Source organism: Vulpes lagopus, chromosome 1 (genome assembly GCF_018345385.1).
Source record: "Vulpes lagopus strain Blue_001 chromosome 1, ASM1834538v1, whole genome shotgun sequence".
Taxonomy (NCBI): domain Eukaryota; kingdom Metazoa; phylum Chordata; class Mammalia; order Carnivora; family Canidae; genus Vulpes; species Vulpes lagopus.
Genome location: NC_054824.1, coordinates 93,245,191 through 93,267,968, shown reverse-complemented (window position 1 = coordinate 93,267,968; position 22,778 = coordinate 93,245,191). Strand labels below are relative to the sequence as shown.

General features: G+C 38.3%; 1 protein-coding gene across 3 annotated transcripts in view; it reads right to left on the bottom strand.

Annotated features, from left to right (window-relative positions):
• Window positions 1-1,214: 1,214 nt before the first annotated feature.
• Window positions 1,215-22,778, bottom strand: part of CBLB (Cbl proto-oncogene B) — a 221,328-nt gene continuing 199,764 nt past the window's right edge. For 2 of the 3 annotated variants that reach the window (XM_041750956.1, XM_041750958.1), the window contains one exon: window positions 1,216-4,804. In XM_041750956.1, coding sequence (XP_041606890.1) covers window positions 4,545-4,804 — 260 coding nt within the window. In that variant the 3' untranslated portion in view covers window positions 1,216-4,544. Of the gene's footprint in view, window positions 4,805-22,778 lie in introns of all 3 variants that reach the window. The other variant, XM_041750954.1, reaches the window with a different exon arrangement.

The window sequence follows — 22,778 nt, the reverse complement described above, 5'->3', positions numbered from 1 at the left end:
TTTTGAGATTTTATTTATTTATTCATGAGAGACACAGAGAAAGGCAGAGATACAGGCAGAGGGAGAAGCAGGCTCCCTGCAGGGAGCCTGACGTGGGATTCGATCCCGGTCTTCAGGATCACTCCCTGGACCAAAGGCAGGCGCTAAACCGCTGAGCCACCCAGGCTGCCCATGTTTGGATATTTTTATGGTTACCGTCAAGTCTGACCTCCAGCAACTAATTACTACAGATTACATCAGATTTACAACTAATTACATCAGATTACTAATCTGATGGCTCCTAGTCTTAGATGTCTCGCATGGTCCTTTACCAACAGACACAACATCCCCCCGACCCCCCAGCCTTTTCCAAGTTCCTCGGCCCTACTACTTCTCACCTTTGCCTAAGTAACTGTTTTATGATGTGTGGTGCCCTGAGTTGAAAAGTTCTACCTCTGGAGTTAACAGAAAAAACCTTGTTTCTCGTTTAGGCTGACAAAATGTCCTTCAGTCTTATCACTGGTCGAAATTTCCAGAAGGAATGTATCACACCCTCCTTCCCTTCCATGTCTAGAGGAGGCCTGATGATTATTGAAAGGGTTAAATGTTTTACTACTAATTTCCTTGCATAAAGTAAGGGCCCAATAAAAGTTCTAAAGCACCCACTTTAAGTACATAATTCCAGCACAATGTGATAATTTATATCACATTTATTGTATTGGAATTATTTGCTTATGTATATCCCCCCATTTAACTGTATGTGGTTTGAGGGTCTAACTATTACGACTACATGTGGGATGTTGCACGTACTGATTACTTTCACAACACTTTATGGCTCTTGATTTAAAAGTAGTTACTAACATTCTTTTAATTCTCCATTGTTCCCTCTCCATTATATACTGAGCCATTTTATGTATTCTCCCTTATGTAACAAATTATTAGAAAATCCAAAAATTTAGAGAGCAGATGTTAGAGTCGATTAGGAATTCTCAATTGTCATCTGGAGATCTTCAGCCTTTCTCAGATATGGTTCAGAACCCTAATAGAACTGACTTTGAGTTCTAGGACACAGAAAGAGCTAATTCATGTAAATATCTTAAAATGATATGGTTTGGGTATTTAAACTATCTGGGATAGGTATTTTGTACTACTTTGTTTACTTAGCTCTTAAATCTAATGTCTTTTGCTTAACACAAAGAAAGAAAACAGAAATGCCGTGAAAGAAATGTTTGTGTTCATTTGAAAAATAAAATACCAACTCCGCATTTTGTTAAGATTCATTTTATAAAATACCTTAAAAGAACAGATAAAGTACTTGAGTTTACATAATAACCAGAATTGAAAAAAGATGAATATAAATTAATTGAACACATAACTATTTTGCCACATTAGACAAGTTTAAAAAAGGCATTAAAAAAAATAGTAATCGGGAAGAAAACCCTTCACTCTATTGCTGTCTTTTTTTGGAAACTTTTTCTAGAAGCACTAAAATTCCAGGTCAACAGGCAGTACCTGTATTGTTGAAAACACACTGTAATTTGCTTCCAAATCTGTCAGCTAGAGAAAAAATTAAAATTTTAACCGGGTTCGATAATTCAGTGCAAATTAAAGCTTCAAGTCGAAAATTCAAGAGGAAAAATAATGTCCAAACTGTAGGAAATGCTTCTGGAACTGAAAACGAAAAAAAAAAAATTCACATTATGAAGAAATCTTTGCAAGTGTTCTTGTGTGTGAGATATCGAGCTAACAAATGGGCCCTCTGAAGTTGCAATTAGGGCTTTAGTAAGACGATTTGCAATGTGGGCAAGGAGAAATGGACAGGGAAGAGCTAAAGGTCATTTTGTGGAACAAAGCTCAAGTTAACCGTAAGCACTGCTTGGATTCAATTCTAGAAAATTTGGCCAGGATATTGCAGACATCAAGGGGAAATAAGGAAATTATGGAACTAATTTACCTATCGTTGAGGATAAGTACTTCTATCCCCAGAATATGTTGGGAGATGAGGGAGAGCAGGTTAATGTTGGCCATGATATAATTATATGGATTCTAGGGTTTACTGGCTTAAAAAATAATTATATTACCAAGTTTTGAGAAACAGGAAGGATGTCTAACTTTCTGGATCACAGTGAAACCAAGTGTCAATCATTTCCAATCATTAATGGGGGAGTAGTCATTTTTATAATTATTCTGGTTTAATTATTTCCACAAAAAATATTTTTTTTGCATTTGGTAGTCATTGGTATAGGTAGCAATGGGTTATTCATGACTGCATTTGATAGAAAGTTTCCCTCTTTCTATTACATTCCATACAAGCTTCTGATTCATTCTTTTTAATGATAAGACTAATGGTTGCTATCGAGTATCAGATGTAGAGATTTTAGTGGAGGCTCGGAAGTCATCTTTGCAAAATAGATCTAAAAAAAAAAAATGTAGGTCTAAATTTACTATATCGTCACCAGTCTAATTCTCACTGGAAGTTTTCACACATTATTTGACAACTGTTTGAATGATGTGCTGTGGTTTTCTAACATTTGTATTTTACATCATTCTCTACTAGAGTTAGAACAATGTTATCACAATGAAGTGGCAACTTTTGGCTTTTGGTTGTCTCTAGGATCAGCAACTCATAAAAACAAAACATACAGTGCTACTCCAACATGACATCAGAGACCGATTAAATAAAAAAAAGTAAATAATCATGATGATGTACATGGGGTTCCTAAATCGATGAAGGATTAGCTGATGCCATTTTTAAAACTGTAAAACCTGCACTCATATACCTGCCCACAGGTGGAACATCTAAGGAAGAGTAAAAATTCCTCTCCGGGGACACTGAGCAGTGCAGACTCTACTTGAAGAAATCAGAACACCCATGCCTGTGACTCAAGTACCTCCTGTCATGATAGCCAAACCTTTAAGGGCATGTGTCACATGTCACTTTGCGAAACAACGCATTAGTTCCCCTCCCCAGGTCAACTTGCTGACTGCTCCAGGCTTGAACCTTAGTTTCCATGGGGTCCTGCTAGATGTTTGGCCCCGTCCTTTCAAATCCTGGAGAGAGGCTCACTATCAGATGCATCCTTTTACATCACACAAGGTGTGAAGTTGAAAGACGAGTGGTAACAAGGTGCACAAGCCTGCAATGAGCACATATTTACAAAACCTTCTGTGGGCTCAAGCATTTTACACAGATCTGGTCCCATTTCTCCACTAACTTCTCATTAGGCTTTGTCCACCAGAGAGAGACTTTTACCATCAAAAGCACAGATAAAGAATAACGAAACGTCAGATCAGAATCAGCTTGTGACAGTTTGTGCTTTAAAAACACAGTGCCTAACAGCGTCACGCACATCATAGATGCTCAATAAATATTTGCAGATTAAGACTAATAACATGGTTTCTGTTTGGGGAGAAAAAAAAAAAAAGCCAAACTATATAAATTTCCTTCCCCTGACCGGATGCAGCAATGAGAATCTACAAATTGAATAGGATTCTGATTTGATTGCAGATTTTTTTTTTTTTTTTGGCCAAAAAGGAAAAAAAAAAAAAGAACAGAACATTGCCACAGTAGCATTGGCACTTAACAGTGCATCAGGGATTTCACTTTTTCCACTGCAATATGGACTGGTTCCTACACCTGTTAGGTCCCAGAGGGTAGTCGACCCTCAAATAGGAAATGAGCTCTCTTCCACTTTGGGAAAGGTAGGATCATAGTTTTATCCGAAAACTATTCATATATTTCAGGGAGTCGGCCCTCGGATTCGGCCTGCCTCACGGTAACGCAGGCCTGAGGGTCAGGGAGCCGCACTCTAGGACGTCAGCACGGCGTTCTAGGACGTCAGCACGGCGTTCTAGGACGTCAGCACGGCGTCATCCCGCGCAAGTGCGCTTCTCCCGCCTCCGCAGCAGCTGCTTCCCACCTCCTAGTTCCTGTTTTTGCGGAGTAGGGACACCCCAGGGATGACAGAGGAGACTACGGGAGGTTGGGGATCGCAACACTTTCGCTAAAAAGGGACGTTCCTCTCTATCGTATGAAAACCCCTTATCAGAAAGGCAGCGAGTTCACCGACGAAGAAAACGCTTTATACATTCATGATTTTCCCGTCTCACAACAGCAAAGGTTTCCAAAAGAAAGACTCAGTAGTGAAGGCCACACACTTTTTTTTTTTCCTTTTTCTTTCCTTTTTTTTTCTTTTTTCTTTTTTTTTGCATTAGTTCGATACGTTGAAGATCAGAACCTCTGAAGCATCTTGTGACTGGGCGAAATGGCGTTGGACCCGGCGGCGCGCGGGGCGGGGCGGGGCGGGCGCGTGACGTCACCGCGGCCGTGACGTCGCCGCCGCCCCGACGGCTGCCTCGCGAGCGTCCGTGGAGGCGGCGGCGCGGGGGGCCGTGGCAGCGACCCTGGAGGCGCGCCGCGGGCCGCGAGTGGGCCGACGTGTAAACAAGGAGGGGCGGTTCACAGATCTGGAAGTTCAAGGGAAGTAAACGTCTTTAAATTATCTGTCAGTTCAACCCTGATTGGAGAAGTGTGGCTGGCAGGGGAGGCCCCGGCCGCCCGGCCGCTAGAGGTGCAGCCGCGGGGAGACGGGAGGCGGGTAGGCGAACTCGCGCAGGATGCTCCGGGCCACCTCGACGTTGTTCTGGGCGATCTCCAGCGCCCTCTTCACCTCCTCAAAGGCGTAGCCCTCCCCCATGAGTTTGGCGATTTTCGCGTCCACGTTTTCCGACGCTGCCTCGGGCCCGTGGGGCTTCCTGTGCTGGACCTCGGGGGCGGCCCTGCGCGGGCGCGGCTTGGGAGGCCGGGCGGGTGCCTGCGAACCGTCTGTGAAGATCAAAAAGAAGAAGAAAGAAAAAGAGGTATCCTGTAAATAATGGGATGAGATGAAGATCCCGCCTCACTTGGTCTTCTTGTATGTGAAGACCCTATTGTTTTCTCACTATCCCCACGAATGGACGTTCTCCCCGTGTTTATATGCTGTCGCACGGAAGGCTGCCTTGTCCCCATCCTGAACGTTAATAGTAATAAAAAAAGGACTGGGTCCGCACGTGTTGCAAATTTGAGGAATCAGTGCGAATTTATTCCCGATTCCGCAGGTGCTCCTCGGAGCCCCGTGGGATGACAGGCGGCAGGACCTCCGGCCCTCCGCAGGCCTCCGCCCGAGGGAGCCGCCCGGGCTGCCCGCAGCCCCTCGGGCCAGGCCACTCCGAGCAGGCGCCCCGCGCCCCGCGCCCCGCGCCCCTGCCGGTCGGATTCAGGTCAACAACCTCGACGCTTCGAGCTGCTGGTGGTTAAAGAGGCTGAACAGAGACGCAGACGCTCGGCTTTGCTCACCTACTTTACCCCGGTTCCAGGGCACGACGTTTTGCTGGAGAAACAGCAAAGCCGGCCGGGGAGATCCGGGCTCTGGGTCCGTCCCCTGAGGAGTTTCTCAGAGTTAAATGAAAGGACACTGGTGTCCCCGGGGAGACAGTAACCTAATGACCAAGGCAGAGACTCCGAGCCCCCGCCCCTCGCAGGTCACAGGGCGCGGGCTGGCACCGAGAAGGCACGGTATCCTGGATGTCCATGGTATCGATATTTGGTGCTGTATTTCAGAGGTTAGATTTTGTAAAGATGATCAGAAGTTATCAAATTTATGCCGTGAAACACATTAATGGATTTAAGACTTTTTAGACACTGACACTTCTTTAATATCCTTTCTCAGGCCACTGACAAATGCCAAATGATAAATCTAAGGGCATACTTAAGTACTGTTTCTTGCATTTATGACTAAACATCTCAAGTTATTCTGGTCTGCTAAATTGCATTTCTTACCAGGTTTTTAGGTTCCATTTATTTTCTATTAAGTATTTCCATTATGTCATTGCAGCGATGGACAATAAATTTTACTTTGCTTCTAATGATTTCCAGAAAAACCGTTAGAAATTCTACCAAGCTTACCCTTTAATCAATCACCACAGAATTCATACATTGAAATCCTGTCTGTTCTGATTTACTTTTGGGTGAGAAAAAATACCTACACTTAAATGCAAGTCTAAATTCCTCATTTTCTACAGGTAACTCTTTCTAAGAGTTTTTCTGATACTGTTATTTTGCTTTTGTCCAAAATACTAAGAAGGACATATGAATGTCAAGCATCTTTGAAAAGAACAGCTAAATATGCTCCTAAAGTGGGAAGGATACTATGGCGGCTGGAGACACACCTACTAGTATTAATTGACAATGAAGTTTTAAGATTTACAACTTTTAAATTTAATAACCATGTGTATTTTTAATTGAAGTAGAGTGGACATACAGTATTATATTAGTTTCAGGTGTAAACAGTGATTTGACATTTATAAACATTACAAGATATCAGTGAGTGTAGTTACTGTCCGTCACCCTACAAAGTTATCATGATGTCACTGACTATATTCCCTATGCTGTGCCTGTGTTCTCACTGGAAGCCTGTGCCTCTTAATCTCCTTCAGCTATTTTGCCCATTCCCCAAATTCCACATAACCACCAGTTCTCTGTGTTTGTCTGTTTTTTCTTTTTTCTTTTTTTTAGATTGCACATACAAGTGAAATTTTATGGTATTTGACTTATTTTACTTCGCATGATACCCTCTAGGTCCATCCACATTGTCACAAATGGCAAGATGTCACTATTTGTGGCTAATATTCCCCAGTGTGTGTCTCTGGGTGTGTATATATATCTTTATCCTTCTGTTGATGGACACTTATATTGCTTCCATGTCTTGGCTATTGTAAATAATACAAAATTGCATATATATTTTCAAATTACTATTTGTTTTCTTTGGGTGAATACTGAGAAGTAGAATTGCTGGATCATATGGTAGTTTTATTTTTTAAAGAAATCTCCATATATTTTCTGTAGTAGCTAAGCCAGTTTACATTCCCACCAACAGTACAGGAGTTCCCTTTTCCCCACATCCTTCCAATGCTTGCTTCTTGATGATAGCCATTCTGACAGGTGTTAGGTGATACTCCCAAAATCAGTTGTGATTTTGATTTGCATTTCCCTGATGATTAGTGATGTTGAGCATCTTTTCACGTGTCTGTTGGCCATTTGTTTTTTTTTTTTTTTTTTTTTTTTTTTGAAAAATGTCTATTCAGGTCCTCTGCCAATTTTTTTTATTGGATTTTTTTTTTTTTTTGGTGTTGAGTTATAGGAGTTCTTTATATATTTTGAGAATTAACCCTTTATTGGGTATATAATTTGCAGATTTCCTCTCTCATTCAGGGGGGTGCCTTTTCACTTTATTGATGGTTTCCTTTGCTGTGCAAAAGTTTTTGAGATTGGTGTAGTAGCAATTGTTAATTTTTGCTTTTGTCACCCTGCCCTGAAGAGAGAGATGCAAAAAAAATTAAGATTGAGGTCTAATTTACTACATACGTTTTCCTCTTTGGACTTTTAAGGTTTCAAGTCTTACATTTAGGTCTTTAATCCTACTTTGAGTTTCTTTTCACATATAGTGTGAAGTGGCCCAGTTTTCTCAATACCATTTACTGAAAAGACTGTCTTTTCCCCATTTTATATTCTCATCTTTATCACAGATTGACCTTAGACATGTGGGTTTATTTCCAGGCTCTGTATTCTGTTCCAGTGATGTGTCTGTTTTTGTGCCAGTAACATGCCGTTTTGCTACAGTTTGTAGTATAGTTTTATTTTTATTTTTTTTTAATTTTTTATTTATTTATGATAGTCACACACACAGAGAGAAGGAGAGAGAGAGGCAGAGACACAGGCAGAGGGAGAAGCAGGCTCCATGCACCAGGAGCCCGACGTGGGACTCGATCCCGGGTCTCCAGGATCGCGCCCTGGGCCAAAGGCAGGCGCCAAACCGCTGCGCCACTCAGGGATCCCTGTAGTATAGTTTTAATATGGCACTGTGATACTTCAAATAGCTAAAGCATTCTTGAGATAGGAACAAAGCTTAAATTCTTTGTGGTTTCATACAAATATTAGTACTATTGGTTCTAGGTCTGTGAAAATGCTATCGGTATTTTGATAGCGATTGCATCCAATCTGTAGACTACTTTGGGTAGTATGGTATTTTAGCAACATAAATACTTCCAATCCACGAACACATCTTTCCATTTAGTTGTGCCATCTTCAGCTTCTTTTACCAGTATCTTATAGTTTTCAAAGTACAGGTTTTTTACTTCCTTGGCTAAGTTTATTCATAGGCATTTTATTCTTTTTGCTTTGTTTTGCGGGGGGCTTTTTTGGGGCATTTTATTCTTTTTGATACAATTGCAAATGAGATTATTTTCTTAATTTCTCTGGTCCATTATTAGTATATAGAAATAACAATTTTTATGTTAATTCTATATCTTGCAATTTTACTGAATTTATTTATCCTAATAGTTTTTTGGTAGAGTTTTCTATATATGGTATCATGTCATTTGCAAATAGTGACGGTGGTACTTCTTATGAACTTAGATGCATTTGTTTGATTGCTGTGACTAGGACTTTTAGTACTACGTTGAATCAAAGTTGTGAGAGTATCCTTGTCTTGTTCTAATCCTAGAGGGAAAGCTTATAGCTTTCACTGTTGAGTGTGATGTTAACTGTGAGCCTGTCATATACAGCTTTACTATGTTGAGGTATATTCCCCATCTAACCACTTTGTTGAGAGTCTTTATCATGAATAGATGTTGAATTTTGTCAAAAACTTTTTCTACATCTATTGAGATGATCATATTTTATCCTTCATTTTGTTAATGTGCATCACACTGATCTGCTGATACTAAATCATCCTTGTATCCTTGGAGTAAATCCCACTTGATTGGGGTGAATGATGCTTTTAATGTGTTTTTGAATGTTGTCTGCTAATGTTTTGTTGAGGATTTTTGTATCTACGTTCTCTCAGGATATCAGCCTGTAATTTTTAAAAATAATATCTTTTGTCTGATTTTGCTATGAGGGTAATTCTGCTATCGTAGATTGAATTTGGAAATGTTCCTTCCTTTTCAATTTTTGGGAATATTTTGAGAAGGATATATATTAACTTTTCTTTAAATATTTGGTAGAGTTCACTTGTGAATCCATCTGGTCCTGAACTTGTGTTTCCTGGGAATTTTTAAATCACTGGTTCAACTTCATTACTAGTAATTGGTCTGTTCATATTATTTCTTTCTTTCTGAGTCAGTCTTGGAAGATTGTGTTTCTAGGGAGTTAGCTATTATTTCTTCTAGGTTGTCCAAATTACTGGCAAATAATTTTTTGTAGTAGCCTTTAATAATACTTTGTATTTGTCAGTTGTAACTTTTCCTCGTTCCTTTTTTTTTTTTTAATAAAGATTTTATTTATTTATTCAGTAAAGACATGGAAAGAGAGGCAGAGACACAAGCAGAGGGAGGAAAAGCAGGCTCCATGCAAGGAGCCCAATGTGGTACTTGACCCTGGGAATCCAGGATCAGGCCATGAGCCAAAGGCAGACACTCAACCACTGAGTCACCCTGGTGTCCCTCCTCATTCATTTCTGATTTCATTTGAATTCTCTTTCTCTTGATTAGTCTGGCTAGAGGTTTATCCTTTTTTCTCTAAGAGCCTGCTCTTAGTTTTGTTGATTTTTAACCCCCCCCACCCCCCCGCTTTAGTCTTTCATTTATTTCCACTCTGATCTTTGTTATTTCTTTCCTCTCCTTCTAACTTTGGGCTTTCTTCTTCTTTCCAGTTCTTAGGTGGTAAGGTTAAATAGTTTGAGATTTCCGTTGTTTCTTGGGGTAGGCCTGTAGGACTATAATCTTCCCTGTTTTCACTGCATTCCAAAGATTTTGGAAGTTTGTGTTTCCATTTTCATTTGTCTCAAGGTATCTTTTTAAAATTTTTTTCTTTGATTTCTTCACTGACCCAGATTGTTTATCAATGTTGTTTAGTCTCCATGTATTTGTGTTTCTTCCAGTTGCTATAACTGCTTCCTAAATTCATACTATTGTGATAAAAAAAATGCTTGATATAATTTCAATCTTCTTAAATTTATTAAGAATTGTTTTATTGCCGAACATGTGACATATCCTGGGGAAGGTTTCATGTGCACTTAAAAAGAAGGTGTATCTTGCTGCTTGGGGATGGAACGTTCCATATAAGTTCCATATAAATCTTAGTCTGTTCAGTGTAATGCGTTATTCAGAGATACTGTTTCCTTATTGATTTTCTGTCTGAATAATCTATCCATTGATTTAAGCGAGGTATTAAAGTTTCCTGCTATGATTTCATTAGTGTCAATTTCTCCCTTTAATTCTGTTACTATTTATGTATTTAAATGTTAGTATGTTAGGTACTTAGGTATTTAGCATTGTTATATCCTCATTAGATTGCTCTTTATCCTTATGTAATGCCCCCTTTTTAGGTCTGTTTTGTCTGATGTCCACCTTTTGTTTTCTCATTTTCATGGAATACCTTTTTCCATGCCTTTTCTTTGTAGATACCTTTAAGGTGTGATCTCTCTTGTAGTCAGCACAGGGATGGATCCTATTTATCCATTCATTCACCCTGTGTCTTTTGGTTGGAGCATTTAGTTCATTTATATTTAAAGAAATGATAAATATGTAGTTATTGCTATTTTGTTAATTGTTTATTGGATGTTTTCACAATTCTCTGTTCTCTTTTGTTGTCCCTTTTTGATTTGATGACATTTTTTAGTGTTATGCTTGGATTTCCTTCTACTTTTTTGTGTATGACAGGTTTTTAGTTTGTTACCAAGGGTTTTCATATAGAACTCCCTATTTATATAGCAGTTTGTCACTTGTTTGAACTCCTTTTGAAAGCACTATGTTTCTACCCTCTACTCCATTGCATTGTGTAATATGTGCACCCCTTAAGTAATTACTGTAGGTACAGTTGTTTGCCATGTTTGTCTTCTAACCTTTGGGGTAGTTTTGTAAGTAATTGATCTATTAGTTTTACTATATAAAGCCTTTTCCCCCCTTCCACTTAAGAAGTCCTTTTAATATTTCCTGTAAGGCTGGTATAGTGATGAACTCTTTCGTTTGGGAAACACTATCTCTCCTTCAATCTTGCCAAATACAGTATTCTTGGTAGTGGGTTCCCCCCCTACCCCTTTAGTACTTTGAATATATCATGCACTCCCTTCTGGCCTGCAAAGTTTCTGCTGAAAAATCTGCTGAAAGTCTTACAGGTGCTCCTTGTACATAGCTAGTTGCTTTCCTTTTTGTTGCTTTTAAGATTCTCTCATCTTATTTTTTGGCATTTTAATTATGTGCTTGTGTGAACGTCTTTAGGTTCATCTTGTTGGGGCTCTCTGTGCTTTCTGGTCCTGAAAGTATTTTCTTTCCAAGTTAGAGAAGTTTGCAGCTATTATTTCTTCAAGTATGTTTTCTGTTCCTTTCTCTTCTCCTTCTGAGACCCTTATATTATAAATGTCAGAATGCTTGATGTTGTCCAAGAGGTCCCTTAACCTAGCCTCATTTTTTTCAGATTATTTTTCCTTTTTGCTGTTCAGCTTGGATGATTTCCACTCCTTGGCCTTTGAGATTGCTGACCCATTCTTCTGCTTCCTCTAAGCTACTACTGATTTCCTCCAGTGTATTTTTCAACTCAGTTACTGTATTGTTCAGCTCTGGTTGGTTCTTTATGTTTTCTTTGTTGAAATTCTCAGAGTGTCTTTAAGACCAATTTATTTGAACTCCTTATCAGATGGATTGCACATCTGTTTCATTTAGCTTCTCTTCCCCACCCTCCTGAGGTTTTGCCTTGTTCTTTCATTTGGAAATTCTTCCTGTCTCCTCATTTTGCCCGACTCTGTGTTTGCTTCTATGTATTAGGTAAGTCAGCTATGTCTCCTGGTCTTGAAGATAGTGGCCTTATATAGATGGTGTCCTATACAATCACCCCTGGTCATCAGAAGCAGGTGCTTCAGGGGTATTGCATGTGTGAGCTGTGTGTGGGTGGGATTGGCCTCTACCCTCGTCCTGACCAAAGCTGCCTTCTAGGTGTGGCATGGTAGAAACATTTTAGGGGGAGATCTATATAGGAAAGGGCAGAGTTGGGGAGAGCAGTGCTAGGAAAGTAGATGGAGAGCATCCAAACTGGAGACCACCAGCATTGGATGAACGAGGCTGAAGGAAGGCAAGAAAAATGGCCAACACTTCCATTCCTGGAAAAAGTTTCTGCAGATCTCTGCCCCAACCTGCATATACCCTAAAATAATTACTGAATCTTCACTAATGGCCCTGGTGCTTTTCAAACTGCTGCCTCGGTGCTGGGTCTTGGAGTAAGTTTATGTACAGGCCCTTTAAGAGTAGAGTGGAATCTTGATTTTCTATGGCCCTCAGGCTCTTCTGAAGTGAAGCCCCACTGATTTTCAAAAACATCATTGGGTTTCATATTCCTGATGCACATCCCCTAGGGTGAAGGGTGCCCAGTGTTAAACTGCTAACTCCTCAGGGAGGACCTCTGTAACCTGTGATATCCCTCCTGCTTCTGGGTTGCTGTGCCGGGGCCTTGGTTCCCAGCCACATCTCATCTCTGCTCCTTCTACCCTTCTTGATGTGGAAGAATGGTTTTGCTAGTCTTCAGGTCATTCTCAGAAAGAGTTGCTCTATCTGTAGTTATAGGCTTCATGTGTTTGTGGGAGGAGGTGACCTCAGGGCTACCTATTCTACCATCTTGTCCTTACCCTAAACATACGGATTTTTGATCCTGGTAAAGGACACACACAAAAATGACACCTTTCACCAGGAACAACCAAGGAACTTATCTGTTATGTAAGGTGGCTCTAATAAATACTGGCAATGGAATTTGCAGATGACTATACTTGAAAAAATAAGTAGTAAACATAATTTAGGAAACCTAAGTTAGCAACTAAAAACACATACACAGACATGATGATTAAATCAACTCTAGAGAAGTGAAGATATCTCTGATCCTGGAACTGGTATTTTTTTTCACACAAAATATATTTGAAATATCAACTATGGAAAGTGACTCAAACAACCTCTGGAAGGAATCACAATCTATTTTAAAGACTTTTCATTTAAAAAAAAAAAAAAGGGACTTCTTAAGTAAAGATTTATTTTCCTAATAGGTATTTTCTATGAATTCCAAAGTCACATATCCCAGCTCATTTAATCCTAGTCCTCACTGCTCTAACTCAAAGTTTATTTCCTCAAGAGTGCTGATATCTCTTCAGAATCTTACAGATGTTTGGAATTTGTGAGGACAGGTGACTTGGGGACCCTACTCTTCTGCCATCTTGCCCTGCCTCCTCCAGATGTTTGGAATTTGAACACTATCAATGTATCTGAGCCTACAAAGAGAAGTAAAATGGAATCTGTTGCAACTCTGGCCACCTGTTATAAATTTCTATTGGTGAATATTTTTTTTAGTCTGGCATACCTTAATTTTTTGTTCAATTGATTTAACTGGATAGAGTAGCTCTGCACTAGGTAACTTACAGCTACAAGAGACTTTTCTAGATACAGATGAGGAACATCACATGGAGATGGGATTGGTCAGGTGCATTTCACTTTGGCAACTAAGATTTTGACCTTAAGCTAAGCCATTTGTACAATTTTCACTCTTTAAATCTATTTTCCTATTTCATTTTTAGAGGTATTATTTATCCCTTCTTGGTGAGGCAGAATGCAAATTAATTAATGTAATGGTCTTTTCAGCACATATACTGAACATTAAAAGGAAAGGACAATGAATTCACATCTGTGGTAACTGCTATATTTAAATACTGTGACAGTAATTATTATAAATTAATAGTAATGTCAGAGAAGTGTGGAAGAGGAACAAAACATGAAACTTGTTGTGAGTGCTTAATTCCATAGAAAGCTTTTAAGCAACATCTTAGTAAGGAAGATCTGTTACAACCTGAACTAAGAGTGTAAACTATTAAAAAAGAAGGGGTGGGGAGGGGCAGGGAGGAGATCCTGAGTGGCTAAGTTGGTTAAGCAGCCAACTCTTGATTTCAGCTCAGGTCATGTCAGGGTTGTGAGATTGCGCCCTGCTTTGGACTGTATGCTGGGCATGGAGCTTGCCTGAGATTCTCTTAAAAAAAAAAAAAAAAAAAAAGGAATCCTTTAAAAAAAAAAAAAAGAGGGAGAACAGATCATTTTCATGCTCATCATTAGAACAAACTGCTTAAAAGCAATCCCTCTTTCTATATATCCTTCCCCAAAGTTTACAGACAGCCTTCACTTTCCCACTTGTTCTTTTTTCACAATGTCTAAAAGAGACATCAGGTTCTTATTGCCTTTATAATGGATAGGTAATAGAAAGGAGCAATGAGACAGAAGATGAAATTATCTTATAGTTTTCCAAAAGTTGTTATAATTTGGGGGTATACATTGTAATAACTATGAATCTTATCAACTCAATGGCAATTTCTGTACCAGAATAAATGTCCTTTCGATATCTTAAGGATGACATGTGTTTATTCTAATGCTGCTGCCCATGCTCATCGTATTTTCTAACTAGGAGAAATGGCAACCATATCAAAGTAAGTGCAAGAATATATGGAGTCTTAGGATATAAACAGTACATCTTTCTGGAGCATCAATTTTACCTAAGGATGCGAGAAAGTTATTTTTAAAGAAATTTATTTACTCATGAGAGACATAGAGACACAGGCAGAGGAAGAAGCAGGCTCCATGCAGGGAGCCTGATGTGAGACTCGATCCTGGGTGTCCAGGATCAGGCTCTGGGCTGAAGGCGGTGTTAAACCACTGAGCCATGTGGGCTGCCCCATTTTTTTTTTTTAAGATTTTGAAATGAATACATATTTATCAAGGAGGAAAATGTAAAATTTGTATGAATTTTTAAGATAAAACAGACTTTGAACAACACTGAGGCTTTAACCAGAAATGGACAATCGGGAAATTGATTGAGTTAACCCCTTGGTGGGCTAAAAGATTTGAGAAGTACTGGTTTAGGGTTAAATCTGGATTCAATTTTCATTTTCTGAGCATATAAATGAGCAAAGCGGCATCAAGAAAAATCCTCGATGGCATGGGAATTATCCTGAATACATGGTTAGAATACCTTAAATGATTACTCCAGGTCATGCATTCTAAATGAGGGCAGTATCCCCAAGAGGGTGAAAATTGGTCCTTAAGGGACAAGAAAACATCTTAGGTGCTGAAAGGGTACACAGAAATATAAAGTATATCTGTGGTATTAAACTGTCATTGTTGCAGGAGTGATTAGGAAAAAAGAAAGGTCTAAAAGAGTCCTTGGGCAGATTATGATTTAAAAAGGCAAGCTACGCTGCTGTAGTTCACATTTCTCAGGGTTGATGACACCTCCACTTCAGGGGCTAACAGCTATCTCACCACAAGAGATCCTTATTACTTCCTTCATTGTCTAAATTTTGAAAGATTTGCCTAATAAGTAAATGTCATCACATCGATGAATACACCATTTGTTATATTAACCTTATTTAATAAAACAAACACCAAGTTTCTGTATTTCTAGACAAAAGCAAAGGCATTTAACTCATTTTTCTTGCAAATAAAGTTGGGATTTCTGTTAGACTTCTAAAATGTCAGTCTTTGACAGCACATATAAATGATGGACTATCATACAATAATTTAAAATGACACTTTATAAAAAAATTTAATGATGTGGTAAGATACTTATGAAACTATGTTAAATGGAATTGAGAGGGAATTGACATACTGAGTGTGATCTTGACTTTGTGAACATGCACACAGATAAACATTAGAAGGAAGTACTCCAAATGGCAATAATGTTCCTGATTGATGATGGGTTAGAAATGACTTCTTTTTCTTGTTTTTGTATTTTGTTCTCCAACGTCCATGTACTAATAGCTTCAGATCCCCTCTGTTAGCTTTACAGGTCTAAACTGCTCAAAGATCCAACATGGAGAAATAACCTGATATATAAAGTATAGAAAGCGTATGGTGGGTGGCTTCCTAAGATCATGTGAAAAAGGACCAGGATTCAGGTTTCAAAATCTCTAGTATAATTCCTAATACTCTGTTCCATCCCTCTGTCGTCATTACTATTCCTTTGCTACTATCAGGTTTTATCACTGGGCATCTCCAAACTCAGTTTAGCTATCACTGTTACATACATGTGTGATTTTTTAAAACTTAATTTGGCTTAGCTGCAGGCAGGATAACAAATATACACAAATAGCTTACTGATAATACACAGAATTCACATCCTATTACACAGGTACTTACTAGTTGTGAAACCCTGGGTAATTTATTTTCTTCTATAAATTGACATTAATACTATTTCAGATTGGTTGTGAGGAATACAATTATGTCTATTTATATAAATTCTTCAATATATCCAATAAATGATATGTATGTTAAACTCTCTCCATATAAATGTACATTTATATATAATTATATAGTTACACATATACCTATATGTCTATATTTAAAATACTAGCTTTAACATTTGGCTCACAGTAACTGCCTAACAAATTTAGAAATGATTATTATGTACAATCTGAGACATCATCTCTAAATTAGAGTAGCTTACTACTTCATGGTATCCATGAAGTACTGACTACTAAGTAAGTAGAACTACTTACTGCTTACTTCATGGATAATTTATTCCATGGATGATATTTAAGATAGACATGTAAGTTACTTCTAATTCATGGGTAATATTTGATATTTGAGATAGACATCAAGACTCAGACTGATTTTCTCAACTATAGCAATATCTGAGAATTAAAAATATAAATTTAACTGATCAAGGCATTAAAATAAATTTTAAATACATAATTATGACTCTGTTATCCCACTGGAAGTTGGATCAATATACCACAAACTTCAATTGCTATCAGTATAGATACAATAATTTTATAAGGACATGTATTAATATAGTTTCACTAAATTACAAATAAAAAAATCTTCAGATACACAGTGATAGATAATATGATAATTAAGGCTAAAGTTATACGGTTTTATAATATATCCAGAAAATGGTTATAGGAAAACTATATTACTATTAAATTTGTAAGAAAAAAGATTCCAGATACTGTGGTTTGAAAACTAGAGCTATATGTAAGGGAAGAGAGTTATATTGTAGTAAAACTTTGTAAACACTGCATTTTCCTTTGTTGAAACACACAAGAAAATCTTACAAACAATTTATCTTCAAACATCTTATCACTGATGACAATACACAATTCCAACCCTTGAGTGAAGTGAAGCCATGATTTTCAACTGAGATCTTAAGGGAGAGAACTATAGAATATTTGGTCTTAATATAAAATTCATTCAATATTCCATTACTTTTCCTTTAAGCTAGTAAAAATAAAAGTAGTATTGGAATTCCTTTTATGATGAGACCTCCTTTAAAATGTTTTACCAGTTACAAACACATTTAACATAAGTCATGTGCTGATATTCTAGTTTTTTTAGTGTTACCTTGAACTGCCTTCTAAATACCAAGAAGAGGAAAAGGTTTCCCAAGAGCTAATGCTGCACTTCATCCAAATGAGCACAAACACATCATTATGACTTTTTTATTCTACTATAAATTGGATTCCCTAGACTTTTAAAGAATGGTATTCAAAATGTAGCACATTATAACCTAAAACAAGAGAAAAGCAAACTGGAAAATCTATAAAAGCTCACACATAGATAGTATAGACATGAGCCCCATATAACTAAGATTTGCATATAAAGAAATTTAGCAAAAAAATTATCTGCCCCACATATAAGTATATGTGAATTTAACAAGTCTGGTAAAATCCACTTAAAAAAAATCCACTTGGGATCCCTGGGTGGCGCAGCGGTTTGGCGCCTGCCTTTGGCCCAGGGCGCGATCCTGGAGACCCGGGATCGAATCCCACGTCGGGCTCCCGGTGCATGGAGCCTGCTTCTCCCTCTGCCTGTGTCTCTGCCTCTCTATCTCTCTGTGACTATCATAAATAAATAAAAAATTAAAAAAAAATTTAAAAAAAAAATCCACTTATTATTAACATTCATATCACTAAATATCAATTGTTACATCTAAGAATATATTTTGGAGGGGAGGAATAAAATATTTGGAACCGCTGTTGGTCCATGTAGACATACATGCATGCATTCTTTTTAGACAGGAAACATTTTTTAAATCAATGAAAAAAATACTTTTAATTAAAAAAAATCTTTTTTCACAGAAAACATATATAAAGCACTATCATTTATTTAGAACATCATAAAGATAAGAGAAACTGAATTTGTAAGATACAGCAATTATACTAGAATCCTTAAAGGTCATCTTTATAAGACATTAATAAAAACATCACTACAAAATAAGGGATTTTAGAATCCTAAAGGCACATGGCACCCAGTTTTTATTTTTATTTTTTTTATTTTTTTTTAAATTTTTTTTATTTATTTATGATAGTCACAGAGAGAGAGAGAGAGAGGCAGAGACACAGGCAGAGGGAGAAGCAGGCTCCATGTACTGGGAGCCTGATGTGGGATTCGATCCCGGGTCTCCAGGATCGCGCCCTGGGCCAAAGGCAGGCGCCAAACCGCTTCGCCACCCAGGGATCCCTGGCACCCAGTTTTTAATGGACAAACCTAATCCAAAGGACAAGCCCAGTCCCTCTGCTGGTGTGAAATAAACCAGTGAACAGCCTGTGAGCTGCATGTCAGCAAATATCTTGATGGGAAAAAAGTATCTTATTTTCTGTGGTTGACTGTGTTTGTAAAGAGAGTTCAGGGAGTAGGTTGAAATATTTGATGTTACAGCTAGCTGAGGCCCTCAGAGTAATAATCAAGATGATTTTATCACTCAGGTAAAAGCTAGTTCATGCTCCTTGGTAAATGCTTATTTGGGGATATTTCACCAAGGGTTGTGATTCAAAAGTTCTTCCTTAAAATTTCTAATGTAATGCTAATCAGAATTCCTAACATTTGAAATCATATGTGAATGATGCTCCTTTAGGCTCTACAACACCCACATATTATGGAGCAAAACTGTAAAGCAGCTGTGTAAATACAGCCTTTTGGCCACAACTCTTCAAAAAACTTGAATACATGTTTCTTTTAATCCAGAATTGGTGGCAGTGAATATATTATTTTAAATCAGTCATGGTACTTTCCTTGAAGTTATAGTTTAAGGTTATTTCCTTAAGGGATCTGCTTCCTTCTCTTATATAGAAGCTGCCAGATAATGTCACTTCTTCCTGAGTTTCACATTTTTTTCATATCTGGAAATCAGAACTATAATGTTTCAAGGGCTACCTAGGGATATATCTGAAATCTTGGAAGGATTACAAGTAAATACGAAGACAGCATGGACCAAAATTTGAACAGGTTAATAAAATTTTCTAAACATTTCTGAGATATCTTCAAACATTAGAACACGTAAAATCATAGAGGGACTTCTACTTCTCCCATTCGTGTCATCAAGTACATAAGAACTACTATGTTGATAATTCTCAATGCAACTCATTAATTATCTTGATTCAGAGGTTACAGAATATATGGCTGTCACTATCAACAAATCTTCTTGAAAGGAGATAAGAATCTACAAAGGAAAAACTTCTGATGTTTACAATTATGAGGCAAAAATATTGTTAATTCTGGTCTAAAATGGCACTGCAGGAAGACCCTAAACTCACCTCCGCCATGGACACGCCAACTCTGCACCTATTTACAAAGCAATTCCTCCTGAAGAACTGAGGGCTGACTGACCAGCTTCTGTACAACAAAAGATAGACCACAGACAGAACAGCAGGAGAGATGGAATGAAGGGAACTCCCACCCGATGTCGCCAACTGCACTGTAGAGGGATGGCTCTTGGGGGACCAGGAGCAAATTTGTCTGCACTAGGGCATGGAAACAAAGCTGGGGTTTAAAAGAGCAACTAACTATAAAAGGACTAGCCCTAGAACCCTGCCACACAATGGGGACACTACTAAAACTCTCTCCAGGTTGGAGAGGCTGTTGAATCACAATTTCCATTCTCCCTCCACCTTGATAGAATGGATGGGAGCAGGGTCCAGCACCTTAAGTGGATAACCACCCCACTGAGCCCTGGGCCCTTAGTCCACACCAGCTCTAGCTGTCCCACCTAGGCATCCCCAGAGTGTGCACCCTGGTCAGCACTTGCTGCAGCTCCAGGTGTTACACTGAGGTGGCAGAAATACAAAGAACCCTAGAAAACTTCCCATACCACTTCAGCTTCACATGGTTTGCTAGGGCACCCTGGGATGCAGAGTGCTCTGGGACCTCCTGGCTCATGCCTGCATTGGCTCCAACTGCTTTGCTGGGACACCCTTCCCCCCTCCCCAGTATGGAGCATGGTAGGAATCCCCAGCCCATGCCCATCCCACCTGCCCTGCCAGGGCACCTGCTGCATGGAGTGTCCCGTGCCCCCAAAGCCTGTGTTAGCCTCAGCTCTAGTCACCCCTCCAGGGTACCTCTGCATTGAGCACCCCGTGACACCCTGGATTGCCCTCACTTCAGCCTCAGCTGTCCTGCCAGGGCAGGCTCTGCTTGGAGAGCCCTGCGACCACTCCAGCCCATAAATATTTCAACTTAGGGACCTCCAGCCAGCTAATCTTACAAGTACAGAGTCTATACAAGGGAGAACCATATACAACACTGTTCCTTCAAGATTAAAGTTGCTGTTCTACCTAATTCATAGACCTAAAAATCAAAATGACAAGACAGAGGAACATGCTGTCCAAATGACAGAACGAGAGAAAACCTCAGAAAAAGAACTAAATGAAATGTAGATTATCAGGCATACTGCTTAAGAGTTTAAAGTAATGATCATAAAAATGATCACTTGGCTGCAGAGAAGAATGGAAGAACTCAGTACTTCAACGAAGAGAAATATAAAAAAGAACCAACCACAGCTGAATAATACAATAATTGAAATGAAAAATACAGTAGAGGAGATTCACAGTAGTTTAGCAGATGCAAAAATATAGATCTGGAAGACAGGATAATGGAAAGCATCCAAGATAAACAGCAAAAAGAAAAAAGAATTTAAAAAATAAGGACAGGTCAAAGGATCTCTTGGACAACATCAAGCAAACATTTGCATTATAGGGGTTCCACAGGGAGAAGAGAGACAGAAAAATGTATTTTAGGAAATAGGTGAAAACATCCTTAACCTGGGGAAGGAAAGAGACCTCTAGATTCAGGAAGCACAGAGAAGTCTGAACAAGTTGAATCCATGGAAATCTACACTATGACACAATAATAATTAAAATGTCAAAGGTTAAAGATAAAGAGAATTTTAAAAGCAGCAAAAGAGAAGCAAAAAGTTATATACCAGGGAAACCCCACAGGTTGATCTCTCAGCAGAAATTGTGCAGGCCAGTGGGAGTGACATGACATAGCCAAAGTACTGAAAGGAAAAACCTTACAACCAAGAATACTCTACCCCAAAAGACTGTCATTGAAAATTAAAGGATAAAGTTTCCCAGACAAAAAAAAGAGTTGTTCATCAGCACTAAACCAATGTTACAAGAAATCTCAAAGGAACTCCTTTAAGAGAAAAGCTTATAGTTAAAGAAAATTGTGAATAAAAAGAAGTAAAATATGAAAACATACATAAAATGTGGAGGGGGAGTAAGAAAGCTCTTTTAGCACAGGTTCAAACTTAAGTGATCATCATTACTATTATAGACTGCTATATAGTTAGGATGTTATATATGAACCTCATGGTAACTATAAACTCAAAACCTATAACAGATACAAAAAAAATAGAAAGAAAGCTAAGCATAATACTACAGAAAGTCATCAATCACAAGTAAAGAGAGCAAGGAAAGAAGAGCATAAAAACTATAAAACAACCAAAAAACAATGGTCTAAATATTCTAATCAAAAGACAGAGGGCAGCCAAATGGATAAAAAACAAGATCCATCTGCATGGTGTCTACATGAGACTTGCTTCAGATCTAAAGACATATATAGCCTGAAAGTGAAAGGATGGGAAAAAAAAAATTCCACGAGAATGGAGATGGAAAAAAAAAAAAAAGCTAGGGTAGAAACTTTATTAGACAAAATAGACTTTAAAACAATGTCTGTCACATGAGACAAAGAAGGACATTACACAATGATAAAGGGATCAGTTCAACAAGAGGTTTAATGGGTTTTAAGTATCTATGCCAGCAACACCAAAGCACCTAAATACATAAAGCATATAAGTAGCAGACATAAAGGGAGCACTACTGAGGATACTATAGTAATAGTAGGGGATACTGACACTCCACTTAAATCAATGGATTATGCAAGCAGAAAAATCAATTAGGAAATAATGTCTTTGAGCAACACTTCAGACCAGATGAACTTCAGATATATACAGAATATTTCATGCAAAAAAATATACATCTTTTCAAGTACACATGGAACATTCTCCAGAATAGATCACGTTAGGCCACAAAACAAATCTCAAATTTAGTAAGAATGAAATATCCTACATCTTATCCAACTACATGTTATGAAATTAGAAATCAATCACAGGAAAAACTGGAAAAAGGACAAACACATGGAGGCTAAACAACATGCTACTAACAACCAATCAGTCAACAAATCAAAGAGGAAATAACACATGGAAACATGAAAATGAAAACAAAGGCCTAAAATATTTGGGCTATAGAGAAAGCATTAAAGGGAAATTTATAGTGATACAGACCTACCTCAAGACAACAGAAATCTCAAACAATCTACACTTATACCTAAAAGAACTAGAAAAAGAAGAACAAAGAGAACTCAAGTTAAAGTAGAAAATAATAAAGACCAGAGCAGAAATAAACAAAATAGAGACCAAAAACACATTGTAAAAGATCAATGAAACCAAAAGCTGGTTCTTTGGAAAA